Consider the following 24,872-nt stretch of genomic DNA (forward strand, 5'->3'; position numbering starts at 1 on the left):
CTGGCACTCTCACGTCTTGGAGACTACAACTCCCAGCGTTCTCCGTGTGGCGGCGGCGCGGACGTCGCCTGGCCCCGCCCCTCGGCTCGGCCCCGCCCCCGCCCGCCGAAGTCTGCGCGCGAAGTCCGTGGCGCGAATTTGGGACTGCAGTGTATCGCCGAGCGGTTCCGGTTGTGACGCTCAGGACAACGGCGCGCGGGCTCGGCGCGAGGCAAGTGGCGCCGGCCGTGAGGGCCTTTAGGGTTGGGGAACGGCGTGCGTGTCGTAAACTCGGGGCTTGTGCCTTCGCCTGGTCGGCTGCAGAGAGTGGACGTAGGGGTCGCTGAGGCAGTGGGGAGCGCGCTGCGGAGGGGAGAGCGCGGGCAGCAGGCCGCTGGAGGGGGCGGGGCTGCGTCCGCTGGAGGTTCAGGGCCGGGTAGAAGGTAGACGAGGGCCGAAACCCTTGTACGGGACAGGGTCTGAAGAGAGGCCTGGAGGGGCGGGACTACCTGGAAGGGGCGTGGTTATACAGGGATGAGGGGCGGGGAAAAGGCTGTCGGTGGGCGAGGCCATCCGGAAGTTGGACGGGTCGGGGGAGGTGGGCCCACCTGGAAGGGGGTGGGGCTAGGGAAAAGTTTAACAGTGGGCGGGGCCGGGGGAAAGGTTGAAGGAGAGGGGTCAGCTTTAAGGGGTGAGCCCAGGTAGATGGAGGTGAGGCCAGAGGAAATCAGTGGTAAGAGCTAGGCTTAGGCAAAGGCCTTATGAAAGGTCTCGAACCTTCTGGACGGGGGGAGCTCTGGCCTTGTGTATGCCTGATGAGGGGGCAGGGCCAAGGGAAGAGCAGTGAAGGGGCGGCTGGACAGCGAGGAGGAGGCCAAGGCCTGGGAGGGGGTGGGGCCATAGTGGAGGTTAGCTGAAAGGTCTGGGCTAATTGTTACCTGAGATGGTGGAGGGAGGGCCAGAAGAGCTTGGGGAGGGAAGAGAGAAGGATCTTGAGGCCCTTAAGTGAGGGGGTAGCTTCAAGGGTAAGGGGGAGGGTATTTGGGAGGAAGAGGGGGCGTTTGGAAAGGAGAACTGGCATCTGAAAGCTGAGGAGAATCAGTGAGGGGAGCCAGCAGAAAATGGGATTAAGGCCATCACTCCTTGGCCACCATCCCCTTTTCAGCCCGTTTGAATCTCTGACTTATTAGGCAGCCTGAGAAGAAGGCACGAGGAAAAGGCAAGAAGGACGTGTTAAGTAAGACCTCCTTAATTTCATCTTATCTTAGGATTCTTTGGGAGCTCGGTAGGCCTGCAGATTTTCCCCCTCCATTCCCAGGATTCTGATTCAGTAGGTCTGGGAGTGCGGTGGGTATATTTTAAACGTGAATCCCTGGGGGTTCTCAGAACTGGCACCCCTCGTTTATAGTATCCGTCATTGACCAGCTGTGTGGCCCTGGACAAGGCAGTTTCCCTCTCCTGTCTCAGCTTCCTGAGTTGTCTTTTGGGGGAATGCTGAGCTGTTTTAAACCTCAGAGCAGGAGGGAGAGTAGCATATTTACGGGAAAGGTGGAAAATATTTCACAGGGGTCGGGTGAGGATAGGGGACAGGTCAGGAAATGTGAGCTTTTACTAAATAGAAGAAATGAAGACTTGAGCCTTGAGGCCTGTCATCCTCAGACTGTTCACCCCTAAACACCCTTTTACATCCCCCTTGTTACCATGATCTCCAGGTTTGAAAGATCTTGCTTATAAACTGTAAATTCTTCAGTAATGTTTTTGTTATCCCAGTTTTTAGTAATCAAAGGAGTGTGTGTGGGCCAGTGCCTTCAGTGCCAGCACTGTTTTAGGTCCCGTGGCCATATCGTTGAACAAATAGACAAAATCCCTATCTTTATGGAACTTACATTTGAGCCCTGCACTGCTTAAAACAGTAGCCATTAGCCACGTGTAGCTATTGAATTTTTTTTATGAGTAGGTATTACTTTTATTATTTTTTAATTTAATTTTTATTTTATACTGGGGTATAGCTGATTTATAATATTGTGTTTGTTGCAGGTGTACAGCAAAGTGATTCAGTTATACATATATCCATTCTTTTTCAGAGTCTTTTCCCATATAGATTATTACAGAATAGTGAGTAGAGTTCCTTGTGCTATACAGTAGGTCCTTGTTGATTATCTATTTTATACATAGCAGTAGCTATTGAAATTCAAGTTAATTAGAAACAAATGAAAAACTCAGTGCCTCAGTCGCACTAGCTGCCTTTCAAATGCTCCGAAGCCACATATGGCTAGAGCTCCCTTTTTGGACAATGCGGATAGAGAACAATTTCTGTCAGGCAGAAAGTCCTGTTTGAAGCACTGCTCTAGAGGGTGAAACAAATTCTAATTTATAAGGTCAGGTTGTGCTATGTGCTGTGAAGAAAAAGAGGGAGGGGACAGTACAACAGGCCAGGGGTGGCGGTAGCCGGACCTGAATCATTGGTAACTCCACTGATTTTTTTTATAATAATAAAAAAAATTACATATAGCAAAATTTACTCTTTTCGGTGTATAGTTCTGTTAATTTTGAAACATTTAGAGTTATGTCACCACCACCACAATCAAGGTACAGAACCGTTCCATCACCCCTAAAAATGATTCTGGGGCTTCCTTTAAGCCCTCCGTCTGGCAACCACTGATTCCTCTCCATTCCTGTAGTGTATCAGTAGATCACTCCTTTTTATTGCCGAGTAAGCATAAACAAAGTTTAGAATATTCTACAATGGAACACTAGCCAGCAATTAAACGCATTGTATGATGTACCACAATTTGTTCATCCATTCACCCACTGAAGGACATTTGGGTTTTTTTTAGTTTTTGGCGATTATAAACAGACTGTTACTGTAAACATTAGGTTACAGGTTTTTGTGTGAACGTAGGATTTCACTGGGTAGATACCCAGAAGTGGGATTGCCGGGTCAATATGGTAAATGTATGCTTAACGGTTTGAGAAACTGCCAAACTTTTCCAAAAGTGACTGGACCGTTTTGCCTTCCCACCAGAAATATATGAGAGTTCCAGTTGCTCCGCATCTTCCCCAGCCCTTGGTATTGTCACTTGTTTGATAATTAAATAATAGGTATGTAGTGGACACCAAGGTTTTTGACCTGTGCAGCTGGGTGAAAAAAGCTACCAGTGCTGAGACGGAGAACATTGGTTGGAGGAGGGATAAAAGTGTGTGTATGCGTGTGTGTGTGTCTTTTCTAAGAGTTTGGATTTGGTCCCATTGAGTCTGAGATTTTGGTTAGAAATCCAGATGGAGATAGCAGCACAGAAAACTAGAAATATGAGTCCTTGAGTTTAGAGGGGAAGTCACAGCTAGAGGTAGACATTTTGGGGTCGTCATCGTCCCAGAGTATGTTTAAGCCATCAAACTGGTTAAGGTCTCCAACGGAGTGGGTGTAAATAGGACAGAGAGGAGGAATTGGGCCTTGGGCACTGCAACCGTTAGAAAGTGAGTTGCTACATTTTCTGTTGCTGCTGTAACATATTACCAGGAACTGAGTGGCTTAAAACAGCACACATTTTAATTCTCCTACAGTTTCCGAGGCCAGAAGTCTAAAATTGTTTTCCCTAAAATCGAGGTGTTGGCAGGGCTACATACCTTCTGGGGGCTTTAGGGAAAATCATTTCCTTGCTTTTTCCAGCTTTTAGAGGCCACCTGCATTCCTTGACTCGTGGCCCCTTCCTCCATCTTCAAAGCCAGCAAGGTAGCATCTCCAATCTCTGACTCTAAGCCCCTCCTTCCACTTACAAGGATCACTTGTCATCTTTTTTTTTTTTTTTGCGGTACGCGGCCGTCTCACTGCTGCGGCCTCTCCCGTTGCGGAGCACAGGCTCCAGGCGCGCAGGCTCAGTGGCCATGGCTCACGGGCCCAGCCACTCCGCGGCATGTGGGATCTTCCCGGACCGGGGCACGAACCCGTGTCCCCTGCATTGGCAGGCGGACCCTCAACCACTGCGCCACCAGGGAAGCCCCATTTGTAAGTGATAACACTGGGCCCACCTGTATAATCCACAGTACTCTCCCCACCTCAGAACGCTTAATCACATCTGCAGTCTCTTGCCACGTAAGGTAACATATCCACAGGTCCAGGATTAGCGCGGGGACATCTTTGGGGGCACTTACTCTTCTCCCCGCAGTGGCTAAGGAAGACCCCTCACAGGAATCCAGGAAATAGTAGACACTGAGGTGAGGGTGTGGTTTGAAGGAAGAATTTCAGTGGAGCAAGGAGTCAGATGTTTCTAATGCTGCTTATGGGCCAAGATGAGGAACAAGAAATGACTTTCGGATTTAGCAGCCCAGAGGTCCTCGGTCCCCTTGATGAGCAAGGTCCAGCTGAGTGATGTGGGAAAACTTAAAGGTTCAAGCGGGGATGGGAGGAGAGACACTGGAGGTGGTGCCTTGGGACAGTTCTTTCTATGACTTCTCTGAAAAGGGGAGCAGAGAAATGGGGCGATAGCTGCTAGGAGCACGTGGGGTCAAGAGAGGGATTTTTGTTTGTTTAGGTAGGAGGAGTCACAGCAGAATTGTAAACCGATAGGGATGGTCTAGTAGAGAAAAGTCGATGATGCAGGAGAGAACGGAGAGGCGTGCTGGAGCATGGGGTTTGAGGAGGTGAGAGGGCATAAGATCTGGTGCGCAGGTCGAGGGTCTGGCCTTCAGTGAGGGCACAGCTGGGTGGTGTCAGTACCGACAGCTGGGAGTCGGAGCGCCGACGCGCAGGCGCAGTTGCGGAGGCAGATAAGGTGGTGGGAACTTGTCTTTCTCCCGATTGCTGCCATTTCCTCCGACGAGGAGAGTGGAGGCGGTGCTGGCGGCTGGAGAAGTTAGTGTGAAGTACGGTCTGGGAGAGCAGGAGGGTTGAAGGGTCTGGGGGAATGGAGAGAATTGGACCGCAGTCCGAAGGACCCCTGGGGACCAGTCCAGGTCCGTTCTGCGGGCGCAGGCACAGGGTAGGTGGAAAGTTGGCTGGAATCAGCAGCTTTGGGGTTTTGCACGGTGAGACGGAGGGCGGGAGTTAAGAGCAAGAGAGCGACGAAAGACGGTAATGGTGCACCGGAATCCACCCGAGTCAAGGCAGGAAGGGGGGACGTGATGCGGAAGGAAAGTGAAGAGGAGGATTGACTGGTTTGTAGACTTAGGGAAGGACTGGGAAACTTATGGAGTTGGGTTCCTAAAGGAAGTTGGCTGGCAATTTAGGGGTGGTGGTTGGAGAATAAATAGGCTGTTTGAGATATAAATCAGCATATAAATGGTATGTAACGCCAGGGCCCTGAGCCCTGAGCTTCGAATCAAGAAATTGGGTTTTAGTCGAGTTCGTTAATTCGTTTGTTTGTTCGTTCCTTCCTTCATTTTTTCCAGTCTCCTTGTTGGAGTGCTGAGTCCTATTTCATCCTTATTTACTTTGAACATTTTTTTTTTGGCCGCGCCGGCGTGTGGGGATCTTAGTTCCCTCAGCAGGGATCGAACCGCTTGCTCCCTGCATTGTTAGCGCGGAGCATTAACCACTGGACCACCAGGGACGTCCCGTACTTTGCATATCTTTGACAGTGGGGCCTGTGAGGTTTTTCAAGAGCAGGGACTGGGTTTCCTTTCCTGTATTGTCCCAGAGACTGAAAGTCTTGGGAGCCCTGCAGTGACTTCTGTGTGAGGCTCTGTTCTTCCTTGTGTGGAAGTGAATTTAGGGGCTCCCTGGCTGGTTGGGAAGAAAAGATCTTGACTTTGACAGATAATTCATGTCCAGGATAGATTAGAACTTTCTCAAGTGAGGGACTCGTACCAATACTAGTGTTTTTTGAGGGGGAAAGGGGCTGGGTTATTCACTACCTTATTGATTTTCATGAATTCTGAGCTTTAGGCTGTATACACAAATTATATTTTTATTCCCAATTTTAGGTTACTTTTTCGCCTTTGACTCATAAAAACTTTCAGACAGAAAAGTAGAGCAACTAGAATAATACGCCACCACCTCGATTTTACAGCTGTTAACATTTTGCTACGTTTGCACCGTCTGATTTTCTGAATAAAAAAATTTAACGTTTATTGTAGAAGTTTCAAACATACACAAAAGTAGAGAGTAGTGTCATGAATCCCTGTGTACCCATTACCCAGCCCCAGGAATTATCAGAATAGTTCATTCTTATTTCGTCTATATGCTCCTTAATTCCCCCCAAAAACCCTGAATTATTTTAAAGCAAACTTCAGGCATTTGCTGAAATATTTGAACTAGTTTACAGACATCATGACATTTTGTCCCTGTTTATTTCAGCATGCTTCTTTAAGCAGTAAAGGCTTTTTCTGATTTGAGTTTCACACATTAAAAAATTAACAGAAGTACTTAAGGAAACTGGAAGTGGTGTGTGGGTATGACATTAAATAACACTAACGCTCATAAGGAGAAAGTTAATCCCTTTATATTCTCTTTCAGTTTGTCTTAGAAAGGCTCCGTTTGGTGCAGGGTGCCTTTCACAGCCCCCTCCAGCACTTGGCTAGTTAGCGCTTTGAACAAAGAGAAAGCAGCAGGTCTGGGCTCAGAGCCTCCAGCAGCCAGTGCTTTGAACTACAACCTAATCATCTGGTTTTGTTCTTTTTATTTTTGCGGCTGTCTCCTATTTGTGGCAGGCGTTGCTGTTCTGCCTGTGGGAGTGACAGAAATGGGAGTGCAGGGTGCCTAGGATCTGGAGCCAGGGTGTCTGAATTTGGATCCCCCGTTTGCTGCTCACGAGCTCTGTGATTCAGGACAAGTGATTTAACCTTTCTGTGCCTCACTTTTCTCATCGGTGACATGGGGATAACAGTTGGAAATGCTTGAGTGGGTGGTTGGGTAGTATGGGGTCACATTATCGTTGGTACAGTTGTTATCTCAACAGCCCCCAGATCTAGGGCCACCTCCATCTCCCTCGATCCCAATATGGAGGGACCCCTTCCTTCCTCACCCTCAGAATGTTAGTGGTTAAGGACACGGACTCTGGAGCCAGACGACTGGCTTTGGATCCTGGCTCTGCGACTCATTAGGCTGTGTGGCCTTGAGCAGGTTACTCGACCTCTCTGTGCTTCTGTCACCTCATTTGTAAAATCAGGACAATGATGAATTGTAATAGCTTTTGCATGAATTAATTCATATAAAGTTTTGGAAGAGTGCCTACCGCCCACTAAGCACCCCAGTTCATAAGAAGTTGATTCTTTGACAGAAAAAATAATTCAGTGAAAAAAAATCCAGGGTTTTCCTAGATATGGTGGAAATTGCCAAGGTGGTATGAAGAATGTCTGAAGGTTGGGAAATAATTTTTGGAGGAGATGGGAGTGAACCAGGCACAGCCCCATGGCTCCGGAGCCCCACATCTGTTTGGAAAGTTAAACTGAACGTAATCTGGGGACCACGGGGTGGATGCAATAAGTGTGATGAGAGAAGTACTAATTAACCACCGTGAGAGGCCAGGAAAGTGAGCTGCTCTTCCAGCAGGTGCCCCCGGGAGGCTTCCTGGCAGCCTGTCAGCTCGGAGCTGGGCCAAAGGGGACTGGCCCTGGGTGGGGGGGCGGGCAGGGCCTCACCAGAGGGAAGAGCCAGTGGGGGGCTGAGAAAGAGAATTAGAAAAGTTATCTGGGGCTTAGATTTACTATTTTAAAAAAAAGTCAAACAGGTAATAAATATGTATGGTTCAAAATAAAATCAGGACAGAGGTACACAGTGACCAGTTCGGCTCACAGCCCGTCACCTTGTCGGCCCCAGCCACTTCTGTTGCTTTCTTGGTTATCTTTCCAGAGTTTCTGATTGGCTGAAATAAGCAGTACTAACGAATATGTATATTCTTATTTTCCCTTGTCTTGCAAAATCAATAGCATATTATATCCACTGTTCTGCCTCCTTTATTATTTATTATTAGTTAAAATGTTACTAGATCTAGGCCTTCTTTCTATAGCAGTAATAGTGCCTTCATTCTGTTTTGTTTTTTACTTTTTATTTTGAAATAATTAGAGACTCACAGGAAGTTGTAAAAATAGTACACCCATCTTCCCCCAGAGGTGACATCATTTTTTTTTTAATTTAATTTTATTTTTGGCTGCATTGGGTCTTCATTGCTGCACGCGGGCTTTCTCTAGTTGTGGCGAGCGGGGGCTACTCTTTGTTGCAGTGCGCGGGCTTCTCATTGCAGTGGCTTCTCTTGTTGTAGAGCACAGGCTCTAGGCGCACGGGCTTCAGTAGTTGTGGCTTGCGGGCTCAGTAGTTGTGATGCACGGACTTAGTTGCTCCGTGGCATGTGGGATCTTCCGGGACCAGGGCTCAAACCCGTGTCCCCTGCATTGGCAGGCGGATTCTTAACCACTGCACCACCAGGGAAGCCCGTGACATCTTATATTAGTGTAATCCAGTATTAAAACCAGGAAATTAGCCTTGGACAGTACTGTTAGCTGGATTCTAGCCCGTGTTCAGTTTTTACATGCGCTCCTGTGTGTGTGTGACTGTCTCTGTCTATGCAGTTTGATCCCATGCAGAGATCTGTGGACGCACCACCACAATTGAGATACAGAACAGTGCCGTCTCCCCAGAGGAACTCCCTATGCTACCTACCCCTTCACAGCCCCCGCCCCCTGGCAATTGCTCATCTCCATGTGAGTTTTGTCCTTTGGAGAATGTCATGTAAATGGAATCATCCAGTCCGCACCCTTTTGAGATTGGTGTGCCCCCCACGAGGGTCTTAACAGTATACCTTAGAAACAGCTCAACAGCTGATTTATTTAGCCCTGTGGGTATGATTTGATGAACTGCCATGTCTCACAGCCATTGTAGCATATTATATAATCAATGCAAAAATTTTTTTCACTAACCTGAAAATTTAGCTAAAAAAAAAAACCCAACTGAACAAAACCTTTTGGTCTTCAGTATGTCATTGTATTAGACAAAAAGCAGGCTCCATACGGTAAAGGAAGCGCCTGTTCTCTGACTCAGACCCCTTTTCTTCACTAATAAATCTCACCAGCAAATCATTTTGGTCTGTAAAAACTGGAGTTTCTTCTTGATGGGGAAACTCATGTTTCTGATTTTGTGGGGTTTTTTTCTTTCTGAAAAGAAGTGTCAATGTAAATAATTGAGAAACGATCTATAATGGGAATAGAAAAAAAAGAGTTTTATTCGAGCCAAACGGAGGACTGTAGTTCAGGAGACAGCCTCTCAGTTCTGAGGAACTGCTCCAGAGAAGCATGGTTTTCAGCACAGTTTTATATCTTGTTAGAACAAAGAATGTACATCAAACACGACCGGGAGTAGATTCCTTCAAGGTTTCAAAAAGAGGGAAAAAAAAGATTAGCATGCAGACACAGTGAGTCAGTATGGCCGTGGCACCTGGGAAGGGAACCTTGTCTTTGAAGGGCTACTAGCCCGGCTGTCATAGGAAGGGAGACATTTATCCCTATCTTCAGAGTGGACGTTCTTTATTTCTGGTAAATGCATTCTCTTCTTTAGTTGGTTAAAGCAGCTGCACGTTGTACGTTTGACAGGCCATATGATGGGCTGTTCAGTGAGTGTCAAGTTCAAGCCAGGTGATGTAGATTTCAGGGTGATTTCCCCAAACCTCAGTGTGTGGAAGTTTCTGTTTTGATCCCTGCACAATCAGTATCCTCACCAAGTATTTGGATGTCTACTTCAGGAACTGCCCACTGGAGAAGAGGAGGACAGGGGAGGGGAGGATTCTGACGCCATCATGCAGCGAAGTATTATGTAAGTACCCTCCCCACACCCCTGCCCCTGCCACCGGCTTACATACTCCAAGTCCTCTGCTCCCCTCTCTGACTCTGCGCCTTATCTTAGAAGAACTCGGGTTAGTCTTCACGTAGGGATTTCCAGGAGTTGAGCAGTACGGAAAGTGGGAAAGGGGATCAGAAAAATAGGTAGTGTAGTAACCAGAATTTTTAGTTGCAAGGTTCAGAGACCCTGACCCCTGGTTCTCAATCGGGGGCAGTTTTGTCCCCCAGGGAACAACAGACATTTTTGGTTGTCACCACCTGGGGGGAGAGGGAATTTCCCACTAGCATCTAGTGGATAAAGGCCAGGCAGGCTGCTAAACATCCTACGATGCCCCGGGTAGCCCTCCACAACGAAGAGTGACCGGAAATGCCGGTAATGCCCGGCTTGAGGAACCCGGTGCTCAGCCAGGCTGGCTTCAGGAAAAACAGAAAAGGAATTCTTTGGCTTGTGTAGTGGAAACTTGGCTTTTTAAAAAATTAATTAATTAATTAATTAATTGTTGGCTGTGTTGGGTCTTCGTTTCTGTGTGAGGGCTTTCTCCAGTTGCGGCGAGCGGGGACCACTCCTCATCGCAGTGCGTAGGCCTCTCACTGTCACTGCCTCTCTTGTTGCGGAGCACAGGCTCCAGACGCGCAGGCTCAGGAGTTGTGGCTCACGGGCCTAGTTGCTCCGCAGCATGTGGGATCCTCCGGGACCAGTGCTTAAACCCGTGTCCCCTGCATTGGCAGGCAGATTCTCAACCACTGTGCCAGCAGGGAAGCCCGAAACTTGGCTTTAATAGTCAGATCCAGTTGTCCAGACTTTCTCACTGGGACTCTGTCTCCATCGTTCAGCTCTGCTTTCTTGGATGTTGTATCACTCTGGCAGGCTGTCTTCCTTAGGCTTTTAGTACCCTAGAGCCAGCAATCCTGGTGGAAAGAGGTGGTCTCTCTCCCAGCTGTCACAACAATATCTAGAGTTAAGTTTCATTGGCCCACCTTGGGCCGCATGCCGGTCCCTGAGCCAGCCACTGTCGTAGCCCCAGGGATGCAGGGCCTTGAGTGGCCAGGCCCAGGGCCTGTGCCCTGGTTGTGGGTGAAAGGGCAGACCCACGCGAACCATAGGGACTGAGAGAATGTGGGGGAACGGGCATCACAAGAAAAACGTGGAGGGCTATTCCCAGAAGGAGGGGATGGATTCTAGACAGATCCAGACCTGGATGTCACCCACAGAGACCTGGGAGTTGGTGGCTTACACAGATCCTACACTGCATTTTTCTCAGGTGATGAGAAATCTGGGGACAGTCTCTCCTGGGATGATAGCACTTTTGATTGCTTTCTGTCACCTTGCTTTATTTTATTTTATTTTTAAATTTTTTCCTTTTTTGGCCGTGCCGTGTGGCATGTGGGATCTTAGTTCCCTGACCAGGGATCAAACCCATGCCCCCAGCATTGGGAGCGCAGAATGTTAACCACTGGACCATCAAGGAAGTCCCTATTTTATTTTTTAAAGATTAAGTAAACTTTTAATTTTGGAATTATTTTAGACGTACCAGGAAGTTGTAAAGTTGTACAGAGAGTCCCTGTACACCCTTCACCCGGTTTCCGTTGTTGACACTTTACATCAGTGTGGTCCACTGGTCACAATAAGGAACCAACAGGGATACATTCCTTTTAACTAAGCTCCAGACTTCATTTGCATTTCACCAGTTTATCTGTTAATGTCCTTTTCTGTTCCAGGATCTGATTTGGAGCCATGTTGCATTTAGCTGTCATGCCTCGTCTGGGTGACAGTTTCTCAGGCTTTCTTTGTCATGACACCTGTAGCCTTACCCCCGGTTTGGTTTGTCCGATATTCTCATAGCCTGGGGTTTTGGGCACTGAGGTGAGGTGCCCTCTCATTGCCTCATATTGGGGGTGCACGACGTCCCCAAGACATCGTAGGCAATGTTAACCTTCCTCTCTTGGCCAGGTCCCTGCGCCGTCAAGCCCCTGTTTTTCCCCTCTCAGTACTCTGCTCTCTGGGGCAAGCCACTCAGCCTCATCAGGCTCAGGTAGAGGGGAGGGCACCTTTACCTTTTTCAGAGCACGTAACGCCTTTGGACATTTTATATTTACCTATTTGCTAATGTCTGCCTACCCCACTAGAGTGTCAGCCCCTCCAGGGCAGGGGCATATGTGTCTGGGTCATTGCCCTGCCCCTAGCTTCCAAGGACAGGCCTTGGCACATAGTAAGTGCATAGTTAATTCCTGTGGAACGGAAATCGGGGTGTGTCCTGTCTCAGGTGAGTGGCAAGTTGGGGCAGAAAAATAAGCAGAGCGTTGCCTCCTCCATCTGATAAGCCTCAGTTTTCCTTATTGGTCTAAGGGGGTTGTTTGAAGCCTTCTGTTGCATCCTGGGACTGGGACGGGCATCGGAAGCTGTGGAATGTGGTGTGTGTTAGAGGGGTTATTGGTTCTGTTATCATTCACTTTTCCGCACCCCACCCTCTGCTCCTCCAGGTCATTTTTCCAGCCCAAGAAAGAGGGCAAAGTGAAGAAGCCAGAGAAGGAGATATCCAACAGCACCAGAGAAACAGAGTCCCCTCCAAAGTACGTTCTGGGGCTGGGATGTGGTGAATCTGTTCCTTTTATCAGTCAGGACCTGGCTCAGAATATCTCAGGGCCCCACAGGGAAATTTTTGACTCTGGTAACTGGACAAGCCAAAGGTAGGGTCATCTTCAGGCACAGCTGGATCCAGGGCCTCAGAGTTGTCTTCAGGGCTCCGTCCCAGTGTCTTGACTTCATTCTGGAGCAGACTGCATGAGGCAGAGACCCTGCCACTGGCCGCATCTAAATAGAAGAGAACAATGTTCTTTCCTCCAGCATCCTTGTCACAGATTCTCGGGAAGACCCTGCCCCTGGACCGGTCAGCTTTCCAAAGCATGCACTCAGGGTAGATTTAGCTCACATCCCCAGTTTGGGAGCCTGGGCAAGTAACTTCACTTCCTGTACCCCAGTTTCCTCACGGGTAGCAGGGTATCATGATCTGTATCAGGCTTTCTGTGTGGGTTTGATGCATTAACACACTAACGACTTACAGAACAGTGCCTGGTTCATAAAAGACGCTCAGTCAGTGGTAAGAATGAGGTCATGATTTAGCAACACTCTCGACTTTTAGATCTGCCCCTTTTGTGTTTGCACTGCTATATATACACACTTATTGTGTGTGGTTTTATTTTCTGTGACATGTTTTAATGTCTTGAAAAATAGAGATGATACTGCGTATGTGGTTCCTGACCTTGCTTTCTTCAGTGACAGTATGACTTAGAGATTTTTTCCACTCCTGAACACAAAGGACCCTCGGATCCCTTTTACCTTCTGCTCTGTGTTCCATTTTATGGATGTGCTGTAGAAATTATGTAACATCCCCCTACCGATGGGTATTTAGGTTGTTTCCACTTTTTGGCTGAAACAATCCATGCTGCAGTTTAGTCTGTATGTGTGACTTCTTGGGCACACGTGCAGATTTTTTTTTCTAGCATAGATACCCACATGTGGAATTACACATGGTAATTATTAATACATCAGCTCAGAAGTAGGTAAATAAAAATTTGAAGTGCTTCCAGTTTTACTCTCCAGAGAAACTACTATTACCAATCTGAGGTATATCCTTCCATACTTTTTTCTATGCGTAAAAACATACGTGCGCCTAATACAGTTAGTTACGACACATAGTAGGTGCTCAATAGGGAACTGCTGAATGAATAAGTGTTTCTCACACTTATATGTTGGATGGCAGGGACTCTCATTTTGGTCACTGTTATATCTCAAGTAGCTGGCACATGCCTGACATACAACAGATAATAATACACATTTTTAATTTATTTTTAAATAGGAAAAGCAGGATTATTCTGTATGCAAGTTGCAGGTACATATGGGCAAACATGTATCTTTTACATTCATGGAATCATACTGTATAGATTCATTTAGTCAACAAATATCTACTGAGAATCTACTATGTGCCGGGCACCTAGACTCTGTGGGTTTAGCAGTGAATAAAATCAACAGCAACTCCTCTCACAGATTTGACAGTCTGCTTTCTCTCCCCACAAAAAAAAGTCTTAGAGCCATCCACTTCATCTGATCTCACTTTATTCTCTTTAATGTTCCATGACAAGAGCGTGCCGTCATTGACCTAAGTAGGGAGGTGTTTGTGTACATCTTGGTCTTTGTCCAGACCGTGAGCTTTATGAGTACAGAAACCGGTAGGAATCAGCTGTGTTCTCAGCCCCTTAAGTGACTTCCATCAGCAGGCATATTGGTTGTATTTTGACGGCCGTGTCTGTGTTCCTCACCAGACTGGGAGTGCCTCAGAGCTGGTGTTAGGGGAGTCGTTGGGCTGCTTTACCAGTAACCAAAGTCATGGTGACTTGGTTAAAGTTAAAATTGCCTCTTTCTCACTTGAAAGATTCTGAGCTGTTTAAGCAGTTTGGGGCAGCTAGGTGACTCTGTACCACTTGGTGGTACTGGGACCCAGGTTCTTTCTCTCCCTCTCTCTCTGCTGTGTCCTGCCTTCACCTGCATTGTCAAAGGGGGTCAGCAAGTCGAAGTTCTAGGGATAAGAGAGCAGTGAGGACAAGCAGTCAGGAGCAGGTTGCAGGCGTCAACATCCTGTTGGTCAGAACTCATCACATGGCCATACCTGGCTGCAGGGGAGGCTGGGAAATGTAGTCCCTACCTAGGGGACTCGGGCTTGCATGACTGAAAGAGCATCTCCAAAGGGATGTTGGAGGCCAGTCTCCGCCCTCAGTAGGGACTTCACGTGCTCCTCAGCACCACCCATCACAGGGTGGGCACACAGGAGGCCTCCAGAGAGCGGGATGGGTGGATGTGTGACTAAGAGTATATGCTGAGGAGGCCCCTAGAAAATGTTCATTGAATGCTTGAAAGGCAAGGAGGGGAATGAAACATAATGAAGGGGCTGGAGAATTTGGGAGTAGCGTCCCCACTCTATCTGCTGGAATAAAACCTCCATTTTCTCATCCTCCAGGGTGGCGCTGAAGGAGCGGAATAGAGTGGTACCTGAGGGCGACTCTCCAGTGAAGAGGCCAGGGAGGAAGATGGCCCGGGTCCTGGGCAGCGAAGGGGAGGACGAGGAGGAGGAAGCCCCCAAGCCCCCCAAAATCCAGGTAGGGCCCCAGCAGCCTGCCCACATTTACCAGAAGAAACCATCATTCCCAGTGGCCTTTGGAGCTGAGTGCAGTGGCTGCTCAGGAGAATTCTGGAGATGATGCCCCAGCGGGGGAGGAGTGGAGTGGTCCTGCCTGGTCTCTGTGCTCCTAACCCCGCCTCTGCCGGGCGGCTGGGCTCGGCTCCCTGGCCTGGGGTGCCTGGGCAGCCTCAGCTGGCACGAGCAGCTCCCGATAGATAGCCCTCGCCTCGTAGGGTGGCTGTGAAGGTGCAGTGAGTCGATTCACATACGGATCAGAGAAGAACGCCTGCTACAGAGGAAGGGCTCGGAAATCCGTCCAGTCTCTCCTGTTGTGGGAGGGCTTTCTATCTTCAAGTGCATCGGCTCACTTGCTCCTCTCATTTAAGTCATTTCATGCCTGTTGGCTGCTCTGAGGATAACGTCTGAAGTGCAGCACTTCTCAGTCTGTCGATGGTGAAGTGAGCTCCTGTCTCCCCCCTGCTCAAACCCCCTGGTGTTGCCAGCTCAGGCCAAAGCTGGTTCTTACAGAGCCTCCAAGGCCCCTCAGAAGCTGCTTCTTCCTTGTCATCTTCGTCTTTTCCTCAGCTAACTCTGCCCCAGGGTGCTTCTATACTGTTGCTTGCCATCCCTAGATGCCCTTGTCCAAGTGAATGCCCACATTCAGCCAGTGGGAAGAGCAGGGCACTCCACTTGCCTTTAGGTGAATGTTATTTGAACCAGTGGACCTGTATATCCTTACATTGCATTGTGTAGACCTGGGGCTTCTGACCACACCTAGATGTAAGGGAGGCTGGGAAGTGTAGTCCTCGGGCTCCTGAGCACACCTAGCTGCAAGGGATCCTGGGAAGTATAGTTTTTAGTTGGGCTGTATTATGCCTAGCTAAAAATCAAAGATTCTGTTACTTTAGAAAAAAAAGAATTGTTATTGGGGTCCATAATAGGGACAGTCTGGGACCATGAAACTACGTAGGATGGTGGAGGGATGGCCCAGGTAAGAGGGGATGAGGCCTAAGTGGGGCTGAGTCCCTCTGTACTCTCAAGTGCTTGGAAAATGACGTAGCTGGGTGCTCCCTCCTTCCTCCTCTCACTCAGGAATTGCTCTTTCTCTCCCCTTCCAGAAGCGTGCTCCAGATTCCCCACAAGTCTCCCCTCCCAGTCCTGGCACACCGCCTGAGAGCAGCCCTTCCCACTCTAGCACCTCTCCCACGGTCGTCTCCCCGTCAGGGATCCCGAAGCGTCGCACGGGTAAGGACCCCCTGGCCTTGCCCTTTCAGTTGCCTGTCTTTGTCCACACTTGGATTTCTGCATCATTCAGCCATCCTCGTGACAGCCCCGATTTTAGCGTTGTGGTTAAGAGCACGGCTCCACCATCCACTGGCTGTGTGACCTTGGGCAAATGACTTCCCTTCTCTGGGCTTTATCCCTAAAACGACTGATAATTACAGTACCTCCCACCCAGAGATGTTGGGAGGATTAAAAGTGAATACGTGTAAGGGCCTGGAACTGGGCCCAGCCTACAGTAAGCGCTCAGTAAATGCAGGTTATTGTCACTGTGATGTGTGCAGTGCTGGAGGCCACACAGCTCACTGTGGGAGCCCAGGGGAGGGCCCCTGACTCAAGGGAGACTTCTAGGAGAGAGCTTAACCAAGCTGAGCCCTGAGGGACAGAAGAGGAGTGAGCAGGGACTGAGGAGGGGAAAAGGCCTTGGGGGCACTGATGGTAGGTGTGTTGGTGCTCAGAGCGTGGGGTTGGGGACAACGAGCAATGAGACTAGAGAAGGTCCATGGAAAGCCCGTCTGAGGAGCGGCGCCTCTGTCGCCAGGGGGGTTGGGAAGATTTTTACACAGGGGAGGGACAGGGGAGAGACCCCCCACATGACGCAGGGTGATACGGCCTGCTGAGATCCTGAACCGTGGTGATTGAGGAACTAAAATTTTTTTAAAATTTTTATTGGAGTATAATTGATTTACAGTATTGTTAGTTTTTGCTGTACAGCAAAGTGAATCAGTTATACATATACGTATATTCACCCATTTTTAGACTCTTTTCCTGTGTAGGTCATTACAGAGTATTGAGTAGAGTTCCCTGTGCTGTACAGTAGAGGAACTGAATTTTTAATGCTACTTTAATTCAATTTAAATTGGAAAGCTGACTCTAGTTTCAATTATTGAAGCCTTGCAATAATTCGATCAACTCGGATATGTGACGCCACTTTCTCAACGGTAAATTCCATGAAATCTAAACACATCGAGTATTTCTGATGAAAATTTAGTGCCCAATTGAGATGTGCTTTTAAGTGCATCGGATTTTGAAGACTTAGCATAGAAAAAGGAATGTTACTCATTTCTTTTAATATTCAAAACATGTTGGAATCATCATATTTTGGATTTATTGGGTTAAGTAAACGATATTGTTCAAACAATTCTCCTGGTTCTTTTTCCTTTTCTCAGTGTAGCCACTAGAAAGTTAAAGATGATGTACGTGGCTCACTGCATATTTCCACTGATGGTGCTGGTATAAGGAAGAATAGTGGTAACGCCGGATGCTAGGGGAGCTCTGGATTGAGGGCCCGAGGAGGCGCCATCTGGCCTGAGTCTTGGAAGATGGGTTAGGGTTGGCTGTGCTGAGAATGGGCGGTTGGGAAGGGTTGCAGCCAGGACAGCCCGTGCAAAGGCCTCCAGGTGGGAACAGCACGGCACACGGGGGAATCCCATCCATCTCGGCGTCTCTGGGCAATAAGGTGTAATTTGGGGAGCAGGAAGAGTTTGAGGATAGTGTGTGGTGAGAGGTGAGGCAGAGAGGAGGGTGGCTGTTGGCTCCTAAGATGAAGGAACCTGCTCGGGGTCACACAGCCAGGAAGCAGGAGCGGCCTGCACGGCAGCCGTGGCTGTGGGCAGGCGGAGGAGGGCAGGGGCCCAGAGCCTTCTCAGGGCCCCATCATCGCGGGGTCTGAGCTCACCGGGGTGGGGCAGGCAGGCCGGCAAGGAGGCCACACTGAGCCCTTTGCCTTCCCAGCCCGGAAGCAGCTTTCCAAACGGACATTTCAGGATGTCCTGCAAGAGCAGGGCAAGGACGAGGACGGAGGAACCAAGAAGAAGAGGAAGAAGGAGGAGGAGGAGGAAGAAGGTAAGGCCCTGGGGTTGGGGACTGACTCTGTGTGCGTGTCTCTGTGTGTGTGTGTGTGTGTGTGTATGTGTGTGTGTGTGAGAGAGAGAGAGAGAGAGAGAAAGTGTGATCTAGAGGGGCAGGGGCCTGTGGGACTGACTGCGTGTGTGTGTGTGTGTGTGTGTGTGTGAGAGAGAGAGAGAGAGAAAGTGTGATCTGGAGGGGCAGGGGCCTGTGGGACTGACTGCGTGTGTGTGTGTGTGTGTGTGCGCGCGTGTGTGCGCAAGTGTGATCTGGAGGGGCGGGGGCCTGTCTGAGAGGGCAGGCTGTGAGGACCCCACTGATTTGACACCTCTGTCCAAGAATCCACACGAGTCCGTCAGAATCCCACAGCCCCACCTGGGGAATTTTGTCATGAAAACATTCTGGAATGCATTCGTTTGGCCATCTTAATTCAGTACGAATTCATATGCAGCTTCTCATTTTTCTCTTCTATTTTTATGTTTCTCATATGGAATATATTTTCCTCTAAATGGTTTGTTTTTTGTTGTAAATCTTACCAGAAAGCAGAGAGGTTCGCAAACTTCCAGGGCCCATGGTGCCTTAGCAACTTTTTCACGGTGCCTCAAGGCCAATACCTTTACTGTTCGGTTTGTTAAGTTGTTATGTCTGAACAACTATTTATTTATGTTCTAGCAACTTGGGCATTTGAGAAAATAATACATATAACGTTGAAAGGAAAAATAATATTTAATTTCACTGTTAAATAATCATAATTAGTTACTAATTGTGATGTCTCCTGGGCACTGCACAATTGCTCAGACTTTGGAATCCGGTTGAACACTGCCACTTTCCTTGGTGATTTTTGTGCAGTACTTGGTTTTTATCACACCACCAGTGAGTACCCAGCCTTGCAGAAAGCTAACGTCAGGAATTGCCAAGAATGTGATCTAATACTGACAAGCAAAATACCCTGAGCTAGTAGGTCATACGGTGTCCAGCAGATGTCACCAATTTCCCTTGAAAATGTAAAGTGTCCTCCGTGGGAAACACAACCATAAAGACCTGATCCATTGATCATTTGGGGCCTGTACGAGATTATAATAATCGTAGCCTTTGCCACTGTCAATGTGTTTGTTTAATAAAAGGTCCTTATTAGGTTTATCTTTCCCAGGGAAGATCTGAGTTTGGTGGAGATTTGATTTCCAGTTGGCAATTTTTAGTCAGTAACAAATTTTACTATAAATCATGCAGTTTTAGCCATTGTCTGTGTCTGGGGATTTTGGGGGGTGAGGTGGGGCTTCTTTCTACTGAGGCAGATTTTTCCCAAGTTAGTTGATGCAGTTTTTATTATTACCCTGGAGGTGGATTTTTTTTTTTTTTTCCAGTCAGCTTAAAAAAAAAAACACCTTTATTTTTATCTCTAACAAGTCACTGTTGGCATTTTGAACCCTTTCCAGTTCTATTTTGCAGTGAATAATTCTAAAATAATGGTTTATAAGAAAAGACTGGCCCTCTCTGTTTCTTAGCTGCCCAGGTGAGCATCGGGGTTGGTTTCCCTCAAGGGCCCTGCCTGGTTCAGGGCTGACCAGGAGCGGGCTCTCACACGTCTCGACACTTCACAGATGTTCAGTCAGCACAGCGAAGAAAAAACGGGGGCAGAGTGTCTTGGGAATCGAAATGCCCTTTTTGGGGAGTGGTCATAGTGACTTTTTGCCATCTGGCTTTTTTTTTAATCGGTCCTCAGAATTAGAGACACCGACAGAAAGCCTCACAGAGCCTGAAGGGGGCAACAAGAAGGAAGCAGAAGAAGGGGACCAGCCCAGGTCACCCCCTGAGCCCCTGAAGACCTCCAGTGAGTTTCTGGTCCTCTTCCTCCCTGAAGCCCCACCTCTCTGGTTTTGGGGGTCAGATGTCTTTGGAGGACAGTTAATTTAAGGCTCAGATGAGATAAGACTTAAATAAGATTCTCCAGTGTGTTGTCTAAATGCAAATTCTAGGGGAAATTATAGGTTCTATTGCTATTATTATTATTTTTTTTAATATTTATTTATTTATTTGGCTGCGCTGGGTCTTAGTTGTGGCATGCAGGATCTTCATTGCCGACTGCAGGATCTTTTAGTTGCATCATGCAGGATCTAGTTTAGTTCCCTGACCAGGGATCGAACCCAGGTCCCCTGAGTTGGGAGTGCAGAGTCTTAACCATTGGACCATCAGGGAAGTCCGCTATTATTATTTTTATTGTTATTTTTTCCTCTGTGCATGTGAGGAAAAAAAGAGCCAGTCATCCTCCAACAAAATATCTTTCAGAGGGCTTCCCTGGTGGCGCAGTGGTTGAGAGTCCACCTGCCGATGCAGGGGACGCGGGTTCGTGCCCCGGTCCGGGAAGATCCCACATGCCACGGAGCGGCTGGACCCATGAGCCATGGCCACTGAGCCTGCGCGTCTGGAGCCTGTGTTCCGCAACGGGAGAGACCACAACAGTGAGAGGCCCGCGTACCGCAAAAAAAAAAAAAAAAATCTTTCAGAAATTGTAGGCACTGTATGTTATTAATTGAGCAATAATTTAAAATTTTTTTAATTAAAAAAAATTTTTTTGGCCACACCACACGGCATGTGGGATCTTAGTTCCCCAACCAGGGATCGAACCTGCTCCTCCTGCGGTAGAAGTGCAGAATCCTAACCACTGGACCACCAGGGAAGTCCTGAGCAATAATTTTTTTAAGTTAGGTAACCAGGGTGAGTTACAAGATTTTAGAGGTTAAAGTTACCCCCCAGGCCATAGAACAGCTCCTGCAGGGAGGTGTCCAGAAGACTCCCATGGCAGAAAGAACGCTGTGGGGATATTTTTAGGATGCAGGATCGTATCTGATTTTCTGCACCTGCAGAAGTGGGAATATTTTCTTCTTATCGTACCGAGATTTTTTCCCCACCATCCGTAAGTCTCCAATCTCAGGCCAGATGCTAGAATTCCACTAGTTAGTCCTAAAGCATCGGGCCTGAGAGGCTCCAAAATGAAACTATGGAAAGGAAAGGGGCAGAATTGATTATGTCTTCCATCTTCAGGGTCAGAATGACCTTGAGGTTAAAAAAAAAGTTTGCATCACCATCTGACCTCTCTCGCTTTCAAAGCAAAGCCCCCAACAGAAAGCGTTTCAGAGCCCAAGGTGGCCGTGAAGCAGGGACCACAGGAGGACGGCCAGGCTAAGCCTCCCCCCAAAGCTCCCAAGACGCTCAGCAGTTTCTTCTGTGAGTTTCTCCCCCCTCACCTTGCAGGGTTGCACCGGGGAGAGGCGGGTGGATCTTTCTCCAGAAAGTACGGCCTTCCCGTGGGTTAGAAAGCCTAACTTGGTTAGAAAGTGTAACTCGCCTCTCGCAATGCTGGCTGGAGAGTGGTTGGCAGGCAGGGGCTGTCAGAAGGAGAAAGGACCCACCATTTCCCTGCTTCATTCCCAGCTCCCCGGAAGCCAGCGATCAAACAAGAAGCAAAAGAAGAGGGACCCAGCGCTCTAAGAAAGGACGAGACCAAGGGGTGAGTCAGGATCTATTGTAGAGATGACAGCAGATTAAACAGAATAAGGCAGTGAGTCCAAGATCTCTCTGACCTGATTGTAGGTAGGCCTCCGAAAATGAGACCAGTAGTCACCAAACATTCTTTCAGCCTTAAAATTTTGTGATTAGGGTTTAATTATTCTAATAAAAATTTTGGGGGGATTCTTAATGGCAATTTTGTACCCCAGTTGAGACCTGATTACTGAGATTAAATGGCCCCATTTCAGCATGTGACTGCACTGTAGGAACGGCCGGCTCCTTTTCTTGGACGCCTACTATGTGTCAGATCCGGTGCTAAAGGTTTCTGTTACGCCTTTTTACTTCATCTCTGCAGTAGTCCTGCAGAGGAAGCAGGTATTTTAGCCATTGCACAGACACTGAGACTAGTAGCCCAGAGAAGTTAGGTCATCTTCCCTGGGTCACACAGGGAGGCGGGGGTAGGGCCAGGCCTGAAACCTGGGTCCACTTGGTTCCTAAGCCTGGCCTCTTTTTCAGCACTGCCCCATCTTGCCTTCTGGGCCTGTGTCCATGTTTAGGTTATTTATAAATAAGTTTCTCTAACAAAATCATTGTCTGACATGAAGTTTTATGTCCTGATTTTTATTTCATGTGATACTATGATCGTTTTCTGTTTTGTTTTTAATTAATTAATTAATTAATATTTAGTTTTGGCTGCACTGGGTCTGTGTTGCTGCGTGTGGGCTTTCTCTAGTTGCGGCGAGCGGGGGCTACTCTTCATTGCGGTGTGCGGGCTTCTATTGCGGTGGCTTCTCTTGTTGCGGAGCACAGGCTCTAGGCGCGCGGGCTTCAGTAGTTGTGGCACGCGGGCTCAGTAGTTGTGTCTCACGGGCTCTAGAGCACAGGTTCAGTAGTTGTGGCGCACGGGCTTAGTTGCTCCGCGGCATGTGGGATCTTCCTGGACCAGGGCTTGAGCCCGTGTCCCCTGCGTTGGCAGGCGGATTCTCAGCCCCTGCGCCACCAGGGATGCCCTGTGATGGTTTTGCTTATGCCATATTCCCAGTCTGATTGCTGATGGCTGCCTCCAGGAGACAAACTTTCAGGGCCTCCAATTTCCTTGCTTTTAAAATGGGGGCTTATCAGTGGCAAAAACACACTCTCTTATCCACTGTTAACGGTGTGCCAGGCAGCAGGCAGTGTGCCTTCCATATCCTAATGCATCGAAGCCTCACAGCGACTTTGTGCGTCGTTTCTGTTGATATCCCCATTTCACAGGTGAGAAAAGCGAGGCTTGGAGGCAGGACAGTATTGTGGAGAGGTTAGAAATCCCAGCTCTACCTTTGTCAGCTGTGTGACCTTGGCCAAGTGGCTTAGCCTTTCTGGGCCAGTTTCCTCCTGAGGGTTTGGAGCATTTAGACTCGGGCCTGGCCATGCGCAAGCTCAGCCAGCTGTGGCTGCTATTACTATTGTTGTTATTGTTATTGTTACTAATTTTGATTGCCTTGCTGAGGTCGCAGACGGGGTGTATGGTGGAGCTGGGATTTGAACCAGGCAGTGTGGCTGTAGAACTTCTTACCCACCGCGCTCCGCCGTCTCTCATTGTAATGATAGGAAGGACCAGGAGGGCTACCACTTACCAAACGCTGAGTCCTTACAGCTCACTGAGCATGCTCTGTCCAGCTCAGCCATTTTCAGCCCTGTCTGTGCATCAGGATCAGCTGAAGAGCTGAAAAAATCTGAAGTCTTCTCCCTCGCCCTTCTGTCCCCCCACATTCGGTAGAGAAATAGGCCTGAGGCTGGGGAGTCAGTGTTGTTCTAAAAATGCTCCCCACAGAGTGCACCAAGGAGTGGGAACCCTCACCATAATTTCTTCCTTAACCTCATGACAACGTGTCAGGGTAGGGACTCCTGGTGACTCCATCGTATAGATGGAGACACTGTGGTTCAGAGAGGGAAGCTGCTTCCTCACCACGACACAGCTGGTCAGTGATGGAGCAGGGATTTTAACCCAAATGAGCGTGACTGCGGTGGCTCTATTGGGGTCAGTATGAGGCATTTCTAGAGGCATGTATAATGTAGAGGTTTAGAACAGTCTCTGGAACTGTGCTGCTTACTAGCTGTGTGACCTCAAGTGAGCTACTTAACCACTCTGTGCCCAGTTTCCTTATCTGGATATGGAGGGTAGAAGAGTCCCTGCCCACAGGGCTGATTGCTAGCAGATGTAGTGCTCTTAACACGGTGCCTGGCTCTTTGTGGCACCCAGGGACTGTACCCTCCTCCTGCTGTTCCAGCCAGAGTGTGAGGGAGGGATTGGCCGAGAGGCCGGGGGAGGTCCTTGCCTCTTGGAGTGGACTTTGAAAAGCATTCAGATCACGCTGTTCCACTCCAGCCACGCTGACCCCTTTTCTTTTCTTCAAACATGCCAGGCGTGTGTCTGCCGCAGGGCCTTTGCACTCACTGTTCCCCCCACTTGGAATGCTCCTCTCTCTGGTACCCACACTGCTCACTCCTCACATCATTCTGCCCAAACATCTCCTCTGGCCTTCCCCTGGCCCTCTGAAGTAGCACCTACCATCGTGATTCCTCCCCCTACTTGGTTTTCTAAAATATTTTTTATCTAAAATGATTTATTCACTTAACGTTTTTTTGTCTTTTCCCCCTGACTCTCCCTCTGGAATGTGAGCTCCAGGTTAGCAAACTTGTTTTCATTCTCTTCTGTGCCCTTGTGCCTGGAATAGTACCTGGCACTTAGTAGGTGCTCAATAAATATTAGCGGGAGGAATGACTTCCCTTCGACCCAGGCATCTACCCTACAGTCTCCCTTTTCCCTCCGCAGACACCTGGACCCATCCAGCTACAATCCTGCCAAGAACAACTACCATCCCGTCGAAGATGCTTGCTGGAAGGTGGGCCAGAGGTGAGGCTTGGCCCTCCCCAGACTGTCCTTCTCCAGTCCCTGGCACTGCGGGAGGCCCTGTCTCCGGAGGCTTCAGTGGGAGAAAACTGGCAAATCTCTCCCCTCCGTGTTTTGGGGGGACCATCGGCAGCTCTGAAGGGGACGGAGAGAAAGCCCCAGGCAGTGGCTGGGCGGGGTTGCGTGCATCTGGGGATTTAGCAAGGCTGTCCCCAGGGAGGTGTGGGGAGGAAGGTGGCTGGAGGGGCAGCGTGGGTGTACGCACAGCTCTTGCTTTCTCTTTTCCTCCCGCAGAGTCCCTTACCTGGCTGTGGCCCGGACGTTTGAGAAGATCGAAGAGGTTTCTGCACGGTAATTAACCAGGCCGGCCTGGCCGGGGCCGCTGGGTGAAGGCCCTTCGGGCTCTGTCTCTCTGGCAGCCT

General features: G+C 48.7%; 1 protein-coding gene across 2 annotated transcripts in view; it reads left to right on the forward strand.

Moving 5' to 3' along the window:
• The first annotated feature begins 80 nt into the window (after positions 1-80).
• Positions 81-24,872, forward strand: part of LIG1 (DNA ligase 1) — a 41,752-nt gene continuing 16,960 nt past the window's right edge. The window contains exons 1-11 of one of the 2 annotated variants that reach the window (XM_030873747.3): positions 81-211; positions 9,651-9,721; positions 12,229-12,318; positions 14,760-14,898; positions 16,040-16,166; positions 17,937-18,047; positions 19,774-19,881; positions 21,159-21,275; positions 21,483-21,558; positions 24,373-24,453; positions 24,745-24,801. In XM_030873747.3, coding sequence (XP_030729607.1) covers positions 9,705-9,721; positions 12,229-12,318; positions 14,760-14,898; positions 16,040-16,166; positions 17,937-18,047; positions 19,774-19,881; positions 21,159-21,275; positions 21,483-21,558; positions 24,373-24,453; positions 24,745-24,801 — 923 coding nt within the window. In that variant the 5' untranslated portion in view covers positions 81-211; positions 9,651-9,704. The remainder of the gene's footprint in view (positions 212-9,650; positions 9,722-12,228; positions 12,319-14,759; positions 14,899-16,039; positions 16,167-17,936; positions 18,048-19,773; positions 19,882-21,158; positions 21,276-21,482; positions 21,559-24,372; positions 24,454-24,744; positions 24,802-24,872) is intronic. The other variant, XM_060288929.2, reaches the window with a different exon arrangement.

This window comes from Globicephala melas, chromosome 19, assembly GCF_963455315.2.
Source record: "Globicephala melas chromosome 19, mGloMel1.2, whole genome shotgun sequence".
Classification (NCBI taxonomy): domain Eukaryota; kingdom Metazoa; phylum Chordata; class Mammalia; order Artiodactyla; family Delphinidae; genus Globicephala; species Globicephala melas.